Here is a 15,596-nt window from a genome sequence, read left to right as displayed (position 1 = left end):
TGCTGCCGGAATACAGTTCAACTAAATGCAATTTTGTTGACATATTAGTGTCACGTTGTTTCAATTGTACATCCGAAGCTGAGCCAATATGTTGAAAGTTCAGTGGGAAAGGTGGCCAAGTTTGCCTTGAATCAATGCTGCCATCTATTGTCAGATGCTTTAAAAATGACAAGAAATAAAATTGATTTCTTGAACTCGTTTCATTAACGAAAATGCCCACTTGCGGTTGTCGTGACTCGGTTACTGCAACAAGTACAGTATGAGCGTGGGTTTACTGCTCCCTGGTGGCCGCACACTATATTGCACCCTAACGGCACATCTGGAGCGCACCCACACGTTCCATCTTTTGTTTGTTTTTTAAAAGGAAATGGTCATTCTTATACAGTAGATATTTTAAATAAACGGAGAGTTTTAAAGGGACAGTACCACCCCCCCGGTTGCGCATGCGCGCCTAAATCCTGCCCTCCTCCCCGCTGCAAAAACGGCACCTGCATTCTGGCATTCATGGTGACACAGTGAGTACATACGAGAGGGGCTTTATTTGCTATATTTTCTTCATTTATGCATGGGGGTGATGTTTTTAAAGGATGATTGTATGCTTGTGTTTTCTGTCTGGAATGGTGAGAATGAAGCATCCCAAACCAGATTTTTGTATTTGCTTGTATTTGCACGCAACTTGAATGCGCAGCACGAGCATTTCGAATGCCCGTATCGAGAGCGTTTTAAATGCAAATGCTGCTGCTTTTATATGGAAAAGTGCATGTGAGTGAGGCAGATGGATGCTGCCTTGTCGCCAGGCTGAGTGACGAAGAGGAGGCTGAAGGAAGGGGCTGGGAGCGGGGGGTGCAGATGTGACTAATATTGCGCGGATGGTGTGTCAAGTGTGGCGTTGCTCGCCTGCAGTTCACGGGCTCGGAGCGGCTGGGGATGCGCAAGAAGCAGCAGCTGCAGGTGCACCAGGAAGCCGCCGCCGTCGCAGCCGCCAGCGTCCTGCACGCCCGCCACGGGATGGCTGAGGCCCCCGCCAACGCCTCCAACGCCTGCTGCTTCTGCTGGTGCTGCTGCTGCAGCTGCTCCTGGTAACTCAACAAACTAATAAAATAAATAATTAATTTAAAAAAAGGCGTTCTGTGAAAAATACTAGAACCAACCATATAAAAGAATAATTTAGGCGTCGGAAACAAATGTCATTCATTAATACCATATTATTTTTTGGAATCGAATTAAATATAGTGGACTCTTTAATAAAGCAAAGGATTTGTAAGGATATATAATACACATCATGTTAATTTTTCAATGATTTGTCATAATTCAATTATAATTAGCCAGGTGACTTGGGATGTAACAAAGTAACAGTTCAAAAATGGGAGGCAATAGTTGAGCAGTTGCTAGCCACTGTGCTAATGATGTTAGCATCGGTCGGCGGGAATAAATGTGTGCAAATGATCATTTCACAACCGCGTTTTGGAATCATGGAGCACTTACGCCCTTTGAGGGAGGCCTGAGTGATTGTTTTTGGTCCCCCGACGTGCTTCTTAATTGCTGTTCCTTCCCAAGTGGGACGGCGGACCCAATTAGAGCTGGCGTCAGGTGCTGTGTACATTTTAATGACGTGTCTTGTCACTATTAACGTGGCCTTCCCAGTGGAACAGGCCCAACGACTGTCACCATCTATTAATACGCCATCGTCCATTCCTCAATGGGAATAATGAAGGAGTGCACCCTCGACCTTCTGCATGTGTCAAACGTTTGCTTTCTTGCAGTTTAACTGTTCGAGGTGAAGACGAGACAATCCAGAGGTCCGCTTGCGATCGCAGGACGGATGCTGCAAATCACTGTGAAGACAGGTAAGTGGCACTTGGGAGGTACGCGGAGCACACGGGCTCATCTGACCTTGAACGTCATCCGAAAGCCCCAAGCCCACACTGGAGGACGCTCGATCCTGGACGACATCCTTCGAGAAGGTGATGAAGAGCGCGGCGGGGCGCGCCTGCTTCCGCCAGTTCCTGCGCACTGAGTTCAGCGAGGAGAACATGATGTTCTGGCTGGCCTGCGAGGAGCTGAAGAAGGAGACCAACAAGACGGTGGTGGAGGAGAAAGTCCGGCAAATATACGAGGACTTCATCTCCATCCTCTCGCTGAAGGAGGTAATAAGTCGCGCTCCCCCCGTCACGAACGACACAGCGACAGACGTTACGGTGGGTTAACGGACGGCTCTGGGTTGACCCGCAGGTCAGCCTGGACTCGCGCGTGCGTGACGTGATCAATCGCAACATGCTGGAGCCCACCTCGCACACCTTCGACGACGCCCAGCAGCAGATCTACACGCTGATGCAGAGAGACTCCTACCCACGCTACATCAACTCGGCCGCCTACACCGATCTGCTCACGAGCCTGGAGGATCCTCCGCCAACACCGCCGCCTCCAAAGCCATAGAAGATTCGCCGTTAGCTTTAAAAATTCAAAAAAAAAAAAAAAAAAAGCTGCACACATCCCAATGGAGTTTCGGTTGTGTCCCCCGCACCTATGGCAAGCCCTCAAATGTCTATTTTTCTACAGTGCCAGGCACTTGATATTGCACTTTTCTACTTGTTTCCAGGAGGAAGGGGCGAACGTATTTCGCTGTCCATCACGAGCCTTAAAAATATAGGCAGGTTTCATTTTGACACCCATTTAGAAGACATGGAGTGCCTTTGGGACAAGATCTTCTACACATTTGACTTTGGTGCTTTTCAGCTCTTCTCCAGCTTATACACTGTACCTGGAAATGATGACACAGATCATTTGTATATTCTCACATAGATATAAGATAGACGACTAGATATAGCACTATAGTTATATCTCCAGATAGTGATAATATACCGTCCGCACATTTGGATACTGTGATATGCGTCATTTTCTACAAGGAAAGACGATGTGAAAACATGTCCGCCGCTCAAGTTGTGTGTCAGGGCAAATTTGTGTCAAAGTAGTTAAATAAAAGCACAATTATGTTTTGATGGTTATATTTTCATTCCATATCGGTGAAGAGTTTTAAGACAGAGTCATTTTATTCTATTTTTTGTTTCGTAAGATTGCCTGGCCTAAAACGTATAATTTAACTCTCCTGTTATGTTTGTTGCTAAGGAACAGCTTTCATGTCCCAGACTCGAGCTAACCCGAGGCATGTTTGACTATCCAAGTGTCTGGGGGGAAAAAAAAAATAAAAAATTAAACAATTTCTTTAACCCTTAACTTCTTCTACTCTTCTTTTCGTCAATATTTAGTGGCTAGTGACTTGTTTTTAAATATAAAATGCATGTTAAACGTGTACAGTGTTTTGCATCCTTTAAAATCAAAACAAGAGAACCTGCCATCTTGAAATAAGTTAGTAATTATGCAATTAAATCTAATTAACAGATGGCAAGCTAGAAGTCAATTTATTTTGGCAAGTAGTCAAATTAGAAACAACCAAACAAACAAAAAATTAATAGGCCGTTTATTGCGCGTAAAAAGTACAGTTCGAGATAGCCCCGGTCCAGGAAATGGCTTTTAGCATCACAATTAAGCGAGTGATGTCACGCTACCATAATGTCACTCCAGGGCGGGGCGGGGCGGACGAACCTCGTCCGGAGCGCAACGTGAAGCGGTCCCGCGCACCTCTTGCGCAGCGGAGGAGGCGTGTTTGCTGTCGTCAAGTGTCCTCGGGCCGTGTCCAACCGGAGTCGGCGGTGTTCATTCGTCGCTGATGGCGGGCAGCTGCTTCTCGATGAATCGTTTAATGTCCACCATTTCCTGCGCACAAACAACATCGCTCTGTCTTACCAGGGTGATCTTTTTAAAAAAAATATATGGAGGCTGGTCTCGGGTGTTATTCGGCGCAGACCTCTGGACAGGCGCTGTGCGACAGGCCAGGGTACGTCTTGAAGATGACATTGTCGGGGCCCAGAAGGCTCTTCAGCTTTTCGGCGGTGCGACTGCCGAAAGAGAACGGCACCAGCGGGTCGGCGTCGCCGTGGCACTGCAGCACGGTCACGTTCTTACTGGAGCCGCCGGCTGCCGCTGCCTGCGAGAGAGCCGTTAGCGAAAGGACGCGACACGGAATAAGATGACACGCCCACCTGAGGGAAGGCGTTGCGAAGGGGAAGCCAGCAGCTGAGGGCCACCACCCCGGCGAGCTTCTGTTGGCTGGTCAGAGCCGTGTAGAGCGACAGAGCGCCACCCTGAGGACAGATATTAGCAAACGCGTCAGCCCGAGGGGATTTCAAAACACGGGGAAAACACTTTTGCCCATAATGACCTGCGAGAATCCACCCAGGATGATTCGATGGGAGGGAATGCCATTCTTTACTTCCTGGTCGATCATGGCTTTAACTGAGGAGGAATCAAAAGTACGTGAGTCCCTGAATGCAACACAGACAGAGGGACAGGGACACACGCACGGTTGTCTGACGCTTTCTTGATGCCAGCCTCATCTTCTTGCGCTTCTGAACTCAAGCCGTAAATGTCAAACCTGAACACAACGTGTTTCTGTTTTCATGCAAATGTACATTTCAAAAACATTTATCTGCATCCACCTACCAGGAAGGCATGGACATTCGCATATTTAACGTGACAGGCATGGTAGGGCTGCAAATTAAACACACAGACAAAAAATAATATTAAAATGAAGGAAGTCCCATCATGAAATATAGTGAGGAAAAAGATACTGATAATTTTGAAATGAATACATACGCATGTGGACAAATGTACTTGACGTGCGGAATCCTGATACCACTGAAGGCTTCTGCCCAGCCGTGACTGTCCCAAAAAACACAAGCAATTAAATGCTTTAAATGCAATAAATCATTTATATACAATAATTGCACAGTAGCCAATTTTTAGACCTAAATAAAACATATTATAAGTACATGTCAAAACACGGCATACAACTATAAAATTAGAATTTGTGTGGATGTAAATCGTTCAAAATGTAAAAATATAACCATTTATGCAGTTAGAGTTGTGTAGTATGATGACAGCTGCAAACGGGGTGACCTACCCCGTGTCACCGAGGCCATGCAGGAAGATCACCTGCAAAGGTTTGGAATGACATCAATTAGGTGAAGATTGAAGCTGTTTCTCATGCAAATAATCCTGCAAGTAACCAGTCGGGATTATCGACTCACCGCCGCGGAGGCTTTGCGGGCAGCAGGCACGATGGCAGGTAGGGGCGCCGACATGTTATTACCGCACATACAACGACGCGATGTACCCGTGAAGAAGCCGCTTTTAAGGCGAAATATCGAGGCAAACCGTAAATATGATTGAAGGACGATGAGATCGCCGCTGTTTAGCGGACTGGAGAGTTTGCTTTTGACTAAGTTTCGCTAAAAAAAATAAAAAACACACGCTGATCGGACAAATCTCGCACTCGTTGTCCGTCAAAGTGGGCAAAGGAAGTCCCGCCTCCTCCACTTTATGATTGGCTCTGCCCGAGGAAGACCTGCAAAAGTAAGGCGGTGATTGGTTCTTTGAAACGCAAATCTTTTACCTAACGGTCATGTCAGATGATGCAACGCTTTGATGCAATTTTAAGAGTCAAACGAAATGAAATGTATGATTAGAGCTTTGAAATGAATTGTTTTCAAGACCACAAATGTTTTGTGCGACTGTTTATAATAATAAAAAAAAACAATCCGGGGCAATGCAGGCTTTGATAACTATTTGAAGGATCAAATGTCTTTTTATGATAACAGGTTTGAAAGTGAATGTTCAAAGCCAGTATAGTATTTTGGTAATTTTATTTTTCAACAGTGATTTCTTCCGGGTAGGATCACTTCCGATGTCTCGCCCAGCCTCATCACGTGATCCGGGTTGTCCTTGGTTACAGGCCGAGTCAAGTTTTTGCAGAGACATGTGAAGCAAATCGTGGATCAGAACAATCATGTCTTTCTCCAACAAAACCGGCAGCAAGGCGTTTGAAGCCTTGCGGAACCTGCCGCGCCTATCGCTGGCCAACCTGAGGCCCGAGCCCGGCGCCACGAAGCTCGTAAGGTTCCATTTTGACACACCGTAAATGCAAGCTAACAAGCTAATGCTAACATGACACTCAACGTCGGCTAATTAGTTAGCATGTTAGGGATGGCTGATGGTGTAGTGGTACACTCGCCTGTCTTGTGTGCAGGCACCATGAGTTCGATACCCGCATGTGTGTGTGGATAAAAAACTAGTTAGCATGGCTAATGTTAACCATGGTCTTTAACCGTCAACATGTGTTAGCTCTTGCGGCTAATGCTAACCAATCTCATCACTCCTTTTGTAGGGGAAGCGTCGGGGCAGAGGGCAGCACGGCGGCAACCGGAGCGGACGAGGACACAAGGGAGAGCGGCAGCGAGGCACCCGGCCTCGACTCGGCTTCGAAGGCGGAACGACCCCTTTCTATCTGGTCATCCCCAAATACGGCTACAATGAAGGGCACAGGTAGGACGTATTATTTTACAGTCCGTTGTGACGTATTTAAAATAAGAGGAAAAATAAATTCCAGAGGACTAGAGTTTGGGAAGATTTTCTGCAGTTCTGCCTGCTCAAACGTTCTCCCAAATGTCTATTAGGAAAGTCTGACTAGTATTTGAAAAAATACACTGAAACTCACGTCTGCCTTCCCGTCTGCTTTTGTGCCGCTTCAGCCGGCGTCCTCAGTACCAGCCGCTGTCCCTGGGGCGCCTTCAGTACCTCATCGACTTGGGCCGAGTGGACCCTGGCCGGCCCATCGACCTGACGCAGCTGGTCAACGGGCGTGGCGTCACCGTGCAGCCGCTCAAGAAGGACTTTGGTGTGCAGTTGGTGGATGACGTACGTGCTCCAGTCGTCTCCCTCCATCATTTCACTTTTTTGAATGAGATTGCTCACAAGGTCTCGCATGCGCTTTTGTGTTTGCAGGGTGCCGAGATGTTCTCGGCCAAAGTGAACATCGAGGTCCAGCGTGCGTCCGAGAAAGCCATCGCGGCCGTGGAGAGGAACGGCGGCGTGGTGACCAGCGCCTTCTACGACCCCATCAGTCTGGCCATCCTCATCAAACCCGTCCCGTTCTTCCAGCGCAGCCAGCCCATCCCCAAGCGCATGCTGCCCGGCGAGGAACTGCTGCGTTACTACACGGACCCCGAAAACCGTGGCTACTTGGCGCACCCCGATGACGTCCAGCGAGCCCGTCTCGCCTTGGCCCTCAAGTACGGCTATGCGCTGCCAGACGTTTCCCGAGACCGACTGTTTGATGTGCTCGCTGCGCGTAAGGACGTGCGGCAGATTTTCTTTGGACTCGCCCCGGGCTGGATCGTCAACATGGCCGAGAAGAAGATCCTTAAGCCCACAGATGAGAAGCTACTGAAATACTACGCCTCCTAGTGGACGTTTTGTGTATTATGTTTGTATGTATTAGCAGTGGCTCACAAGCTCGAGTCATCAAAACAAATTGTCATCATTTGCAAGAGTTGATATTTATACAAGGTGCCAATAAAACAAGCGTGCTACTCAAAAGCTCATGTTTGCAAATGTCCTATGCAAAAAAAATGAATGTCTCGGAACCTTCGCACGTTCTCAGTTTGAAGGGAAAACGTCACGAGCGCGACAGGTGAGCATGCAGGAAATCAAGACAAGTGGAAAGAATGAAAACAGGAAGCAGATGGCAGTGACGTGTGCCGCTTGCAACTTTTCGAATGAGTCACATGACCAACAGCAGCTGTATCCTGCATCACACATCAGGAGACAGAGCCCACAGATTGCATGTGTCAAGAAATAATAATACCAAGGAAATAAAATATTCTACACTTAGAATTGTAGCACTTTTTTCTGGCAGTGTACGTTTGGGAAGGGGACATGGGCCTAATGTTTATTTGGTCGAAATGTCAGCCCGGCTATAAATACATGGCCTATTTGATGCTTCTTTATCAAAGGAAGCATATGTTTGTGTGCTCACATTGTGCTCGCACACAAAGCCAAAGCGGGCGCAAGTCCACCCGAGATTTAGTTGAAGGGAATTTCAACAGAAAAGCTCAAATTTGAGGGGTGGAGAGGAGGGGGGGGGTGACTTCTAGTGGTTAAATGTGACACTTTGGTGGCTGAGGACAAATCGAGGCTGCATCCTCACCACATCAAATAAATCCGAGGGCAGGAAAGAAAACGCCGAGTCATTGTTTACTGGCGGCCGTGCTGGCTTATCTTCAAAGCAGCAGATTCTTTGCGCTTCAAATCTCCAAATGAACGTTTTGCTTTATTTGTATTTAGTTATTTATTTTGCGACCTTTGACTCTCCGGATGTTGTTGAGATGTTGGCATTTTCTAGCCTGGTTTAATGGACAATTACAGAAATCAGAGATTTACTAAAACTCTTCTATCTATAAAATAGCTATGAATTAATTTGATATTCGTTTTCTGCCTGTTAATTGTTGCACATCTAGTTAGCAGTACCATTGGTGGCTCCCCCTACTGGTATGCAAAAGTATCACTGAATTCCAAAGAAATAGTTGTCCATTGATTTGATCATGGATGAATTGACGACTTGCTGCGCCTCTACTCTGGCAGTGGCGTTGGGAGGTGTCGTAAAAAGTTTGCGAAGGGCGGCGACAGCAGCAATCAGCGTCCTGAAAACGACGTGGCTCTCGCTGCACATTAATCAAATGTCTGTGTCTAACCTCTTGACACTTATCTCGTTAGAGCAGCCGGCAGACATTTTCTGCCACTAACGAACGCGAACGAGCGGGAGGATTCGTCTGGCGGCTGTCGAGGGCCACTTAATGGCGGCTCCGAGGTGGCGTTTGCACGCACGTGATGGCGGCTTGAAAAAAGAAATCCAGACGTCCTTCGTTTGCGTGTATTCTTTCCTCAAATTTGTATTTTATTTCATTTAAAAGGAGCTAATCTGGCATTTGTGCATTTAAATATTTCTTTTGTTTCTAGAAGTGAATCCCCAAATATTCACTGATTAATCCTTCAATATTTTATATAAAACAAAATTAACTAAATTGTATTGAATTAAATCCAGCACGCTTCAGCTAATGTTAGCATTCAATATTTGACACACAACACTTGTAACATTTAATAGGGGGGTGCTTTTTGGTGTTTGAAGTCTGGCTCAGTCTACATTATCAGCGCTTCATCATTGTGGGGGCTGTAATGAAGGGGCGGGGGGGCTTGTAATCCTCTCAGCTGGCTTTACGTAAGGCCGGGCAGGGCGCTGTTTACACTCCATTGGGGTGGGGTGGGGAGACCCCCACTTGGGGGGGGGGTGTCATAGTTGGCTGCATAGAATGATGTCTGAGCTTTCTATGGATCATGGGCCTGCTGTGCCCATACAATGCAAAGCCCAGAAGAAGCACTATCACACCATGCAAGGAATACAGTGCTTCATTATGACACCTTCATGTCATAAGAAGGGGGGGTGTCCAAACATTCCAAATAAGCCATAAAAGTAAAAGGAACAAGTTGATGCAGTGTGCTGGCATGCAAGCTACTGACAAAAGTCTCAAATAGACCCATGCAAGTCCGTTGGAAAAGATTAAGGCAAAAAGCGATGTCCAATCAAAACTCAGTGGAGATGCTCTACTCCTTTTGACTTGGCTTTCTAATCCAATCAGATAACCAATGAGTCAATTGGACTAGCAATATCATTCAACTGAAAAGGTACACGCTTGTGACGTCAGTCGGTCAGCAGGGGGCGTCGTGAGCCGAAACCAACGTTATTGTAGTCCCGCTGTGCCTAATTGAATCCATTACAAGCAGCAGCTTTGTTGCACTTTTGTGTCTTTCACAGCACATCGGAGCGTGCGTGGCCTTCAACACCGCCGATGTGGATTGGCAGCCTCCAATTCTCATCGCCGCCCTCCCCCACGCTTATCCCCACGCCGCGCATTTTGTCTTGATGAGCCTTGAGCACATCAAGCCTCTTCTGCCAAAGTCCAAGCTCGAGCTTTTGTTTAGCTGATGACGTCACGCACCTTGCAGGGGTTTTGCACACCGTAATATGCGGGAATCGAACTCATGGTCCCTGCACACAAGACAGGCGAGTGTAGCACCTTGCAGGTTTATTGACACCTTCGCCCTGACGTGCGTGACGTCAGGCGGCGAGTTTTAACCGACATCATTGCAATGCAAAGACGCAACTCATAAGCGACTCGTCTGCAGGACAAAAGAAGCGCAGGTGCAAAATGTTGGGCAGCTTTTTGCGCAAGTGTCATGCAGGCAAGCTTTTGTTTGCCCCTAATGGAAGCTTTGGGGGGGGGGGGGGGGGGGTAATTCACCTGCAATCATCATTCGACAATGACAGGAATGGATTGAGGGTCGGCTGTGTTCACGTATTCAACGCGCTTTTCATTCCCCATATTTATTTAGTTTAGAATTAAACTTGGCTCATCAACATTACACGTCATCATTAAAGTCCAACATTAATTTGAAATGACACGTTTTCTCAAATGGAAATAGAATTCAATTTTAGTTTGTTGAAAATGTTTTAAGTAAACGAATTAAAATGTATGATTAATTATTATGTTTTCAGTTTTTTTCTAAATGGAAATAAAATCATATCACCGGTGAGGGAAGATTATGCAGTTTACACATTATACGTTTTTAAATAATTGTATGGAAAATAAACGATACAGACATTTCAAATGGCTCTCAACAAGCACTTTAAATCTTTGTTTTTCTGGCTACAAATGAAAATGAAAAGGAGAGGAGGTGAAAGAGGCCATGTTGGTTTCTATGAGTCTGTTGTGCTTTCAATCCACTTTTAAGGCTCGTCAACAATAAAACTTTTTTTTTTTTTTAAATTTTTGGTAAATTTGCGGCTCGTCTCCCCTTGCAGATGATGACTCGCCCTTCATCATCATCATGCCATCACCATCGTTCCCTTTGTGCGTGTCTATCTGCTCAAATATTTGTCAGACGCAATAAACTCGCGCCTTTCATCATCGGCGTACTCAAAAGTCATGCACGATGTAATTAGTAACCAAGCCCCCCCTCTCGCCCCTTCGCACACACTTTGATGTACAGGCATCAATACTGTCAGGCCATTGATTGGATTCCAGCGCACTTCAGCGGCAAAAGATTCGATTAATACAAAGACAAAAGGAAGGCGCCTTCATAAATAGTATTATTTAAAATTAGGCTTTAGGTTTTTTAAATTGCATAATACAAAACAATTAAGGCGAGGAGAGAATAATGAGTACTACATCATAAAAAAATTCATTTGCATTTCAAAAGAATGCAAGTGGAAAATAAGCCCAAAAAATGTGTAAAAAAAATTGTATTTTTAATATATGTTACGAAGTGTGCTATTGGATATTTGTCGTTTTAATTACAAATATTAAAAACGAATTGTGAGGAAAATGTTTGTTTTGGGGGGCGGGGCTCTTGTATTGCTTATGTTTCATTTTAAATCGCAGTTTATGTAAAATGTGTAAAACCAAAACGCATCCTAAATAATGCCCATTTTGAGGCTGCACGCAGTCTGCGCTTTGGTCATGGGCGGGGGGGTCGCGGCCGCACCTGGACTTCACACCTTTCTGCATCCCCTCCTCTCATTGGCGGAGGCCCCAAATAAATTCGAGGGTCCCGTTACGGTCACCCCCGTGAAACCAAACATCCTCCGACCCGCACCCCCCCCCAGCCCAGCCCCAGTACAGTATGCACCACTTGCACCCGACCGCGGACCACAGCGACGAAGCGCCCTGCAGCGCATCGGCTTGGGCGGACCCGGCAAGCCCGCGCGAGTCGCTGCACTCCGACTCGAGCCACGTTGGCAGCCCGAACACTGCTGCGGCGGCGGCCGGGACGCCCAACAAGTGCGGAGGCCCATCGGGGCTGCAGCGCGTTCGGAGACCGCTGAACGCCTTCATCATCTGGACCAAGGAGGAGCGGCGGCGACTGGCCCAGCTCAACCCCGACCTGGAGAACACCGACCTCAGCAAGATTCTCGGTGGGACACGCGCACGGACACGCACGCCGCCGCCATCACACACACTTTACACAGGGAGGGGGCTCTCAAAGTTCAATAATTGAATGATGATGACGTGGTATAGCATCATTATTTTTTTAACATTAGGCTATATTTATACATCCTTACTTAATTATATATTATTTGTTATTGTTTTTTAATTTTTTTATGTCAGCGTTTGTAAATGCTTTTTTAAATATAGTTTCAGCAGTGACAAATGCTTATTGATTTGTTATTATTCCATTATTTTACATGCACAAAATGTAAAAGCACTATTTTTGATTTTGTTTTTGTGTGTAAAGTATATTAAGTTAGCCTCCAGAAAGGAGGCCTTGCCTGGTTGTGATTGTGCGGTGGCTTTGTCTACAGGCAAGACGTGGAAGTCGATGCCGCTCTCTGAGAAGCGTCCATATATGCAGGAGGCGGAGCGTCTGCGCGTGCAACACACCATCGACTACCCCGACTACAAGTATCGCCCCCGCCGCCGCAAGCAGGTGAAGAAGAGCCCCAAGATGCCCGTCGCTGAACCCGCGTCGCCGCTCCGTCCCCCCGCCGGCTTGGACCTGACCTACGACCTGGCCTGCCTGCTCCACAACCAGCAGCACCAACTCCACAGCTCCTTCCCGGCCACTTATCCCGCTCGAGGCTACGCCACTGCTCCCTTTTTTCCGGAAGCTTTGCGGGAGGCCTACCCGAGCGAGCCTCACCTGCGTTTCGGGGGGCAGCGCCGAGCCGAGCAGGCCGAGTCTAGGTTCTTCGGTGGGCCCTCCCTGGACGTCTACCTGGAGCGGGTGCAGCTGGACACGCTGTACGATCTGGACCGCAGCGAGTTCGAACAGTACCTGGGCCCGCCGGGGCCCCTCGGGTCTGAGGCGGATCCCGGCTGCTATCGCAGACAACGCTCGCTCTCCTGAACAACACAAAATATTGCACGTTCATTCAGGTCTGCACAGACATTTTTTGAGGGAGGGGAGGGGGAGGGCAGCTGCTCCACCCGTCACCAAATTATTCACACGTTAAAACTGTTCTGTAAAATATTTAACTTGTGTTCTTTTGTGTTGATACAATCAACACAGTCAATCACCCTGTTGACGAGGTGAACGGAAGCTAGAGTGGATCAAAAGTCTACACACCCCTGTTCAAATGGCAAAGACTTGCGTCCAGCGGGGGCCACAAGTAAATAAATATGGTATTTAAAAAAAAAACTTTATTTGTGATCCGGCGCAAAAGAATTGGCGCGTGTGCCTGTCTGTCCACATTGTGTGTGCGTTTGTTTTTTTTTATCTTTTTTTGCATGTGTTCCAATAAATAAGATTGAATTCAACTGACAACTTGTGTTTAAACTTGTTGCTGAGCGGGAAATAGGGGGGTGCCTGTGGGGCATAAACATCCCAATTTCCTGTTTCATTTCATTTCACAAAGGCTCTAAAAATATGACTCACCCCCCAAAAAAGTCAACATATATCCAAGCTGACACATGTTTAGTTTTAGGGGAATGTTTAGGTGCCTGCCCCACAGTTATTAATAATAATTTAAAAAATATATATTTATCTGCACTGCGCCCATATGAAGCACAAATTAAGTTTTTTAAAAGGAGTGGCGGGGCACTTAGCTGTCTCTCAGCGCTAGCCGACACCGAACGGGGCAGAGGAATTCTTGGCTAAACATTCCCGCTTGGAGATTAGGACGCAAAAAATGCCATCTAGGCACGTCCAATATCGACAGGAGGCGAAAGGCCGGTTTGTGTTGAAAATAGATTTCACATTCTTGAGCTTTGCCATAATTAGCTGCCCGCCAAGTCCCGGGGTCACTTCCTGCACCGGCCGACTTGGAGGTGCGGCCCGAAGATAACGCTCATCCCACTTTTCTCCCGAGGAAGCGGCGACAGGAAGCTTTCCGACTTAAAGTGAAAGAAACGGGCTGGAAGGTCGTGTGACATGATGTCAGCGAGCACAGGTTGAGCACCACCTGGCTCGCAGAAGCCTGACAACATGAAAGGTGGCAGCACACCTCATTTCCACACAAGTGCTACTGTGTGTGTGTCAGCTTACAATTTGAATCTCGTAATGTCCTGACTTCTTTCTAAAAGCGTAATGACTCATGTTTTGTTGTTTTTAGACGTTCAGGGTGTCGCTATTGAATCGTCGGGACTTTCGCCGGTGTAATTTATCAACTTTTTGGCGGTGTCAGGCTTCAACTTCCGTCTGAGGTTTTTTTTGCGGCGTGGACACAATTCCCCCATGCGACATAAGAAAACGTAAGGAAGGGGCGCGTATGGCTACGACCCCCCCCCCTCCCGCCCCCTGTCCTGTAATCACCAACGACGTACACACAAGCAGTTTTCCAGATCGGCCTTCCTGTCCTTCCAGCTGCGAGTAGCACAGGAAGAATAACACAAGTAGCAGAATGTGGCCTTTTGCAAACACAAGGCGCTTAATGCTCATAAAGAAAGAAGTTAAAAGGCGGCCGACCTTCCTCAACACCCCCGCGCGCTCAACAATAAGCTGCCAATCAGGCTGCACACGTCTGTTATGTTACGCTCATGTTACGTTCACTCCACTTGTTGCTTTTTCTAATCGCACATCTCGCACTAGTACAAAAACTTACAAGAGTAATTAAGACAGAAAAATTATGTTTAGAAAAGTATGTTGCAGGCGTTTTTGTAGCGGGTTTGAACTTCAGTTTCCTATTGGTGGCCTGATGTTCCATACGTGTTTCATTGCTTCCTCCTTCCTGCGTGGTCTTCACTTTCCCAGGTTCAGGCTCAGAGGAGCCGCGTGGACGAGGTGGACCGGGAATGACTCGGGGGGTCCGGCCTCCCATTGTATGTGTGCGTTTGCTCAGCACGGGAGCGCAAGGACGGCGGGCCAACATGAATACAATAGGCTCATATTTATTTACTGCTTAGCGACGGCCAGGGGGAACACCCCCTCCACTGCCCCCCCCCACCCCGCCTAATAACTGATAGTGAGTTGACAGTAATGGAGCTCTCATAAAGATGACAGAGGGCAAGCGGAGGCCACGCTCTCAGGCCGGACCAGATTGGGCATTAACATTTTTGATCGTGTCTGTTTTGATTTGTAATGCACGAGTGGTCCAGCAGGGGGCAGTCTTCTTCTCTACGCTCACCAAGCGGCAGGCAAAAATTAACCAACGTCACCGTGACTTTGTACTCACATTGGCGCAAAGTGTCTCACACTGCCGCTCTTGTGCGTCTCCTCCGTGTGACCTACATGAACAAGAGAGAGAAATTAATTTCCCCACAGTTATTATGACGCATGATGATGCGGGCGTAATTGTAAAAGCCGGCCTGAGGTTTGAGTGGCTTTCACTCGCATCGCAAAAGATTAGCGGAGGATTAAAAGGTCCAAAATAGAGAAAGCCTTTTGTAGATTGATTAAAAATGGTGAGAGGTGTCCACAGTATTGGAAAGACCAAAACGATATTGTGTGTGTGTGAGTGTATGTGTGTGTGTGCTACGAGGCCCAGATTTGTAAAGTAAATCAAAGCACACAATTTCCTGCGCTGCGAGGAAAACCCCCAACAGGAGAATGAGTGGATAACGTCGCTGCGTTTGCCCACGGCTTCCTGCCGCACACTGAAAAGAAAAGGAAACAAAAAAAAAAAAACACACTGAGATTTATTGTTCTTC

The 15,596-nt window shown here is 47.1% G+C and overlaps 4 protein-coding genes across 6 annotated transcripts; 3 read left to right on the top strand and 1 right to left on the bottom strand.

Moving 5' to 3' along the window:
* Positions 1 to 373: 373 nt before the first annotated feature.
* Positions 374 to 3,002, top strand: LOC119139275 (regulator of G-protein signaling 20). Of its 2 annotated transcripts, XM_037279819.1 has the most exons (5): positions 374 to 515; positions 904 to 1,079; positions 1,764 to 1,847; positions 1,913 to 2,147; positions 2,233 to 3,002. In XM_037279819.1, exons 2-5 carry the CDS (start codon positions 928 to 930, stop codon positions 2,434 to 2,436), a joined length of 675 nt encoding a protein of 224 aa, XP_037135714.1. In that variant the 5' UTR covers positions 374 to 515; positions 904 to 927; the 3' UTR covers positions 2,437 to 3,002. The 2 variants fall into 2 exon arrangements, with proteins under 2 accessions (XP_037135714.1, XP_037135715.1); XM_037279820.1 differs by lacking the exon at positions 374 to 515 and having other exon boundaries at positions 523 to 1,079.
* Positions 3,003 to 3,461: 459 nt separating this feature from the next.
* Positions 3,462 to 5,435, bottom strand: lypla1 (lysophospholipase 1). 2 transcript variants are annotated; one of them, XM_037279817.1, is made up of 9 exons: positions 5,148 to 5,435; positions 5,021 to 5,052; positions 4,714 to 4,779; positions 4,561 to 4,608; positions 4,422 to 4,492; positions 4,280 to 4,353; positions 4,101 to 4,202; positions 3,866 to 4,045; positions 3,462 to 3,774 (listed from the first exon to the last, which is right to left on the bottom strand). In XM_037279817.1, the coding sequence occupies exons 1-9, from the start codon at positions 5,214 to 5,216 to the stop codon at positions 3,715 to 3,717; spliced, it is 702 nt and encodes a 233-aa protein (XP_037135712.1). In that variant the 5' UTR covers positions 5,217 to 5,435; the 3' UTR covers positions 3,462 to 3,714. The 2 variants fall into 2 exon arrangements, with proteins under 2 accessions (XP_037135712.1, XP_037135713.1); XM_037279818.1 differs by lacking the exon at positions 5,148 to 5,435 and having other exon boundaries at positions 4,965 to 5,050.
* A 381-nt stretch (positions 5,436 to 5,816) lies between these two features.
* On the top strand, positions 5,817 to 7,494 carry mrpl15 (mitochondrial ribosomal protein L15). The gene is made up of 4 exons (XM_037279816.1): positions 5,817 to 6,010; positions 6,284 to 6,441; positions 6,648 to 6,813; positions 6,901 to 7,494. Exons 1-4 carry the CDS (start codon positions 5,906 to 5,908, stop codon positions 7,360 to 7,362), a joined length of 891 nt encoding a protein of 296 aa, XP_037135711.1. The 5' UTR covers positions 5,817 to 5,905; the 3' UTR covers positions 7,363 to 7,494.
* A 4,140-nt stretch (positions 7,495 to 11,634) lies between these two features.
* On the top strand, positions 11,635 to 12,904 carry sox32 (SRY-box transcription factor 32). Its single transcript, XM_037280405.1, has 2 exons — positions 11,635 to 11,926; positions 12,314 to 12,904. The coding sequence occupies exons 1-2, from the start codon at positions 11,635 to 11,637 to the stop codon at positions 12,856 to 12,858; spliced, it is 837 nt and encodes a 278-aa protein (XP_037136300.1). The 3' UTR covers positions 12,859 to 12,904.
* The last annotated feature ends 2,692 nt before the right edge of the window (positions 12,905 to 15,596 follow it).

The sequence above is a fragment of the Syngnathus acus genome, chromosome 20 (assembly GCF_901709675.1).
Source record: "Syngnathus acus chromosome 20, fSynAcu1.2, whole genome shotgun sequence".
Lineage (NCBI taxonomy): Eukaryota > Metazoa > Chordata > Actinopteri > Syngnathiformes > Syngnathidae > Syngnathus > Syngnathus acus.
This window is presented reverse-complemented; position numbering and strand designations above follow the sequence as displayed.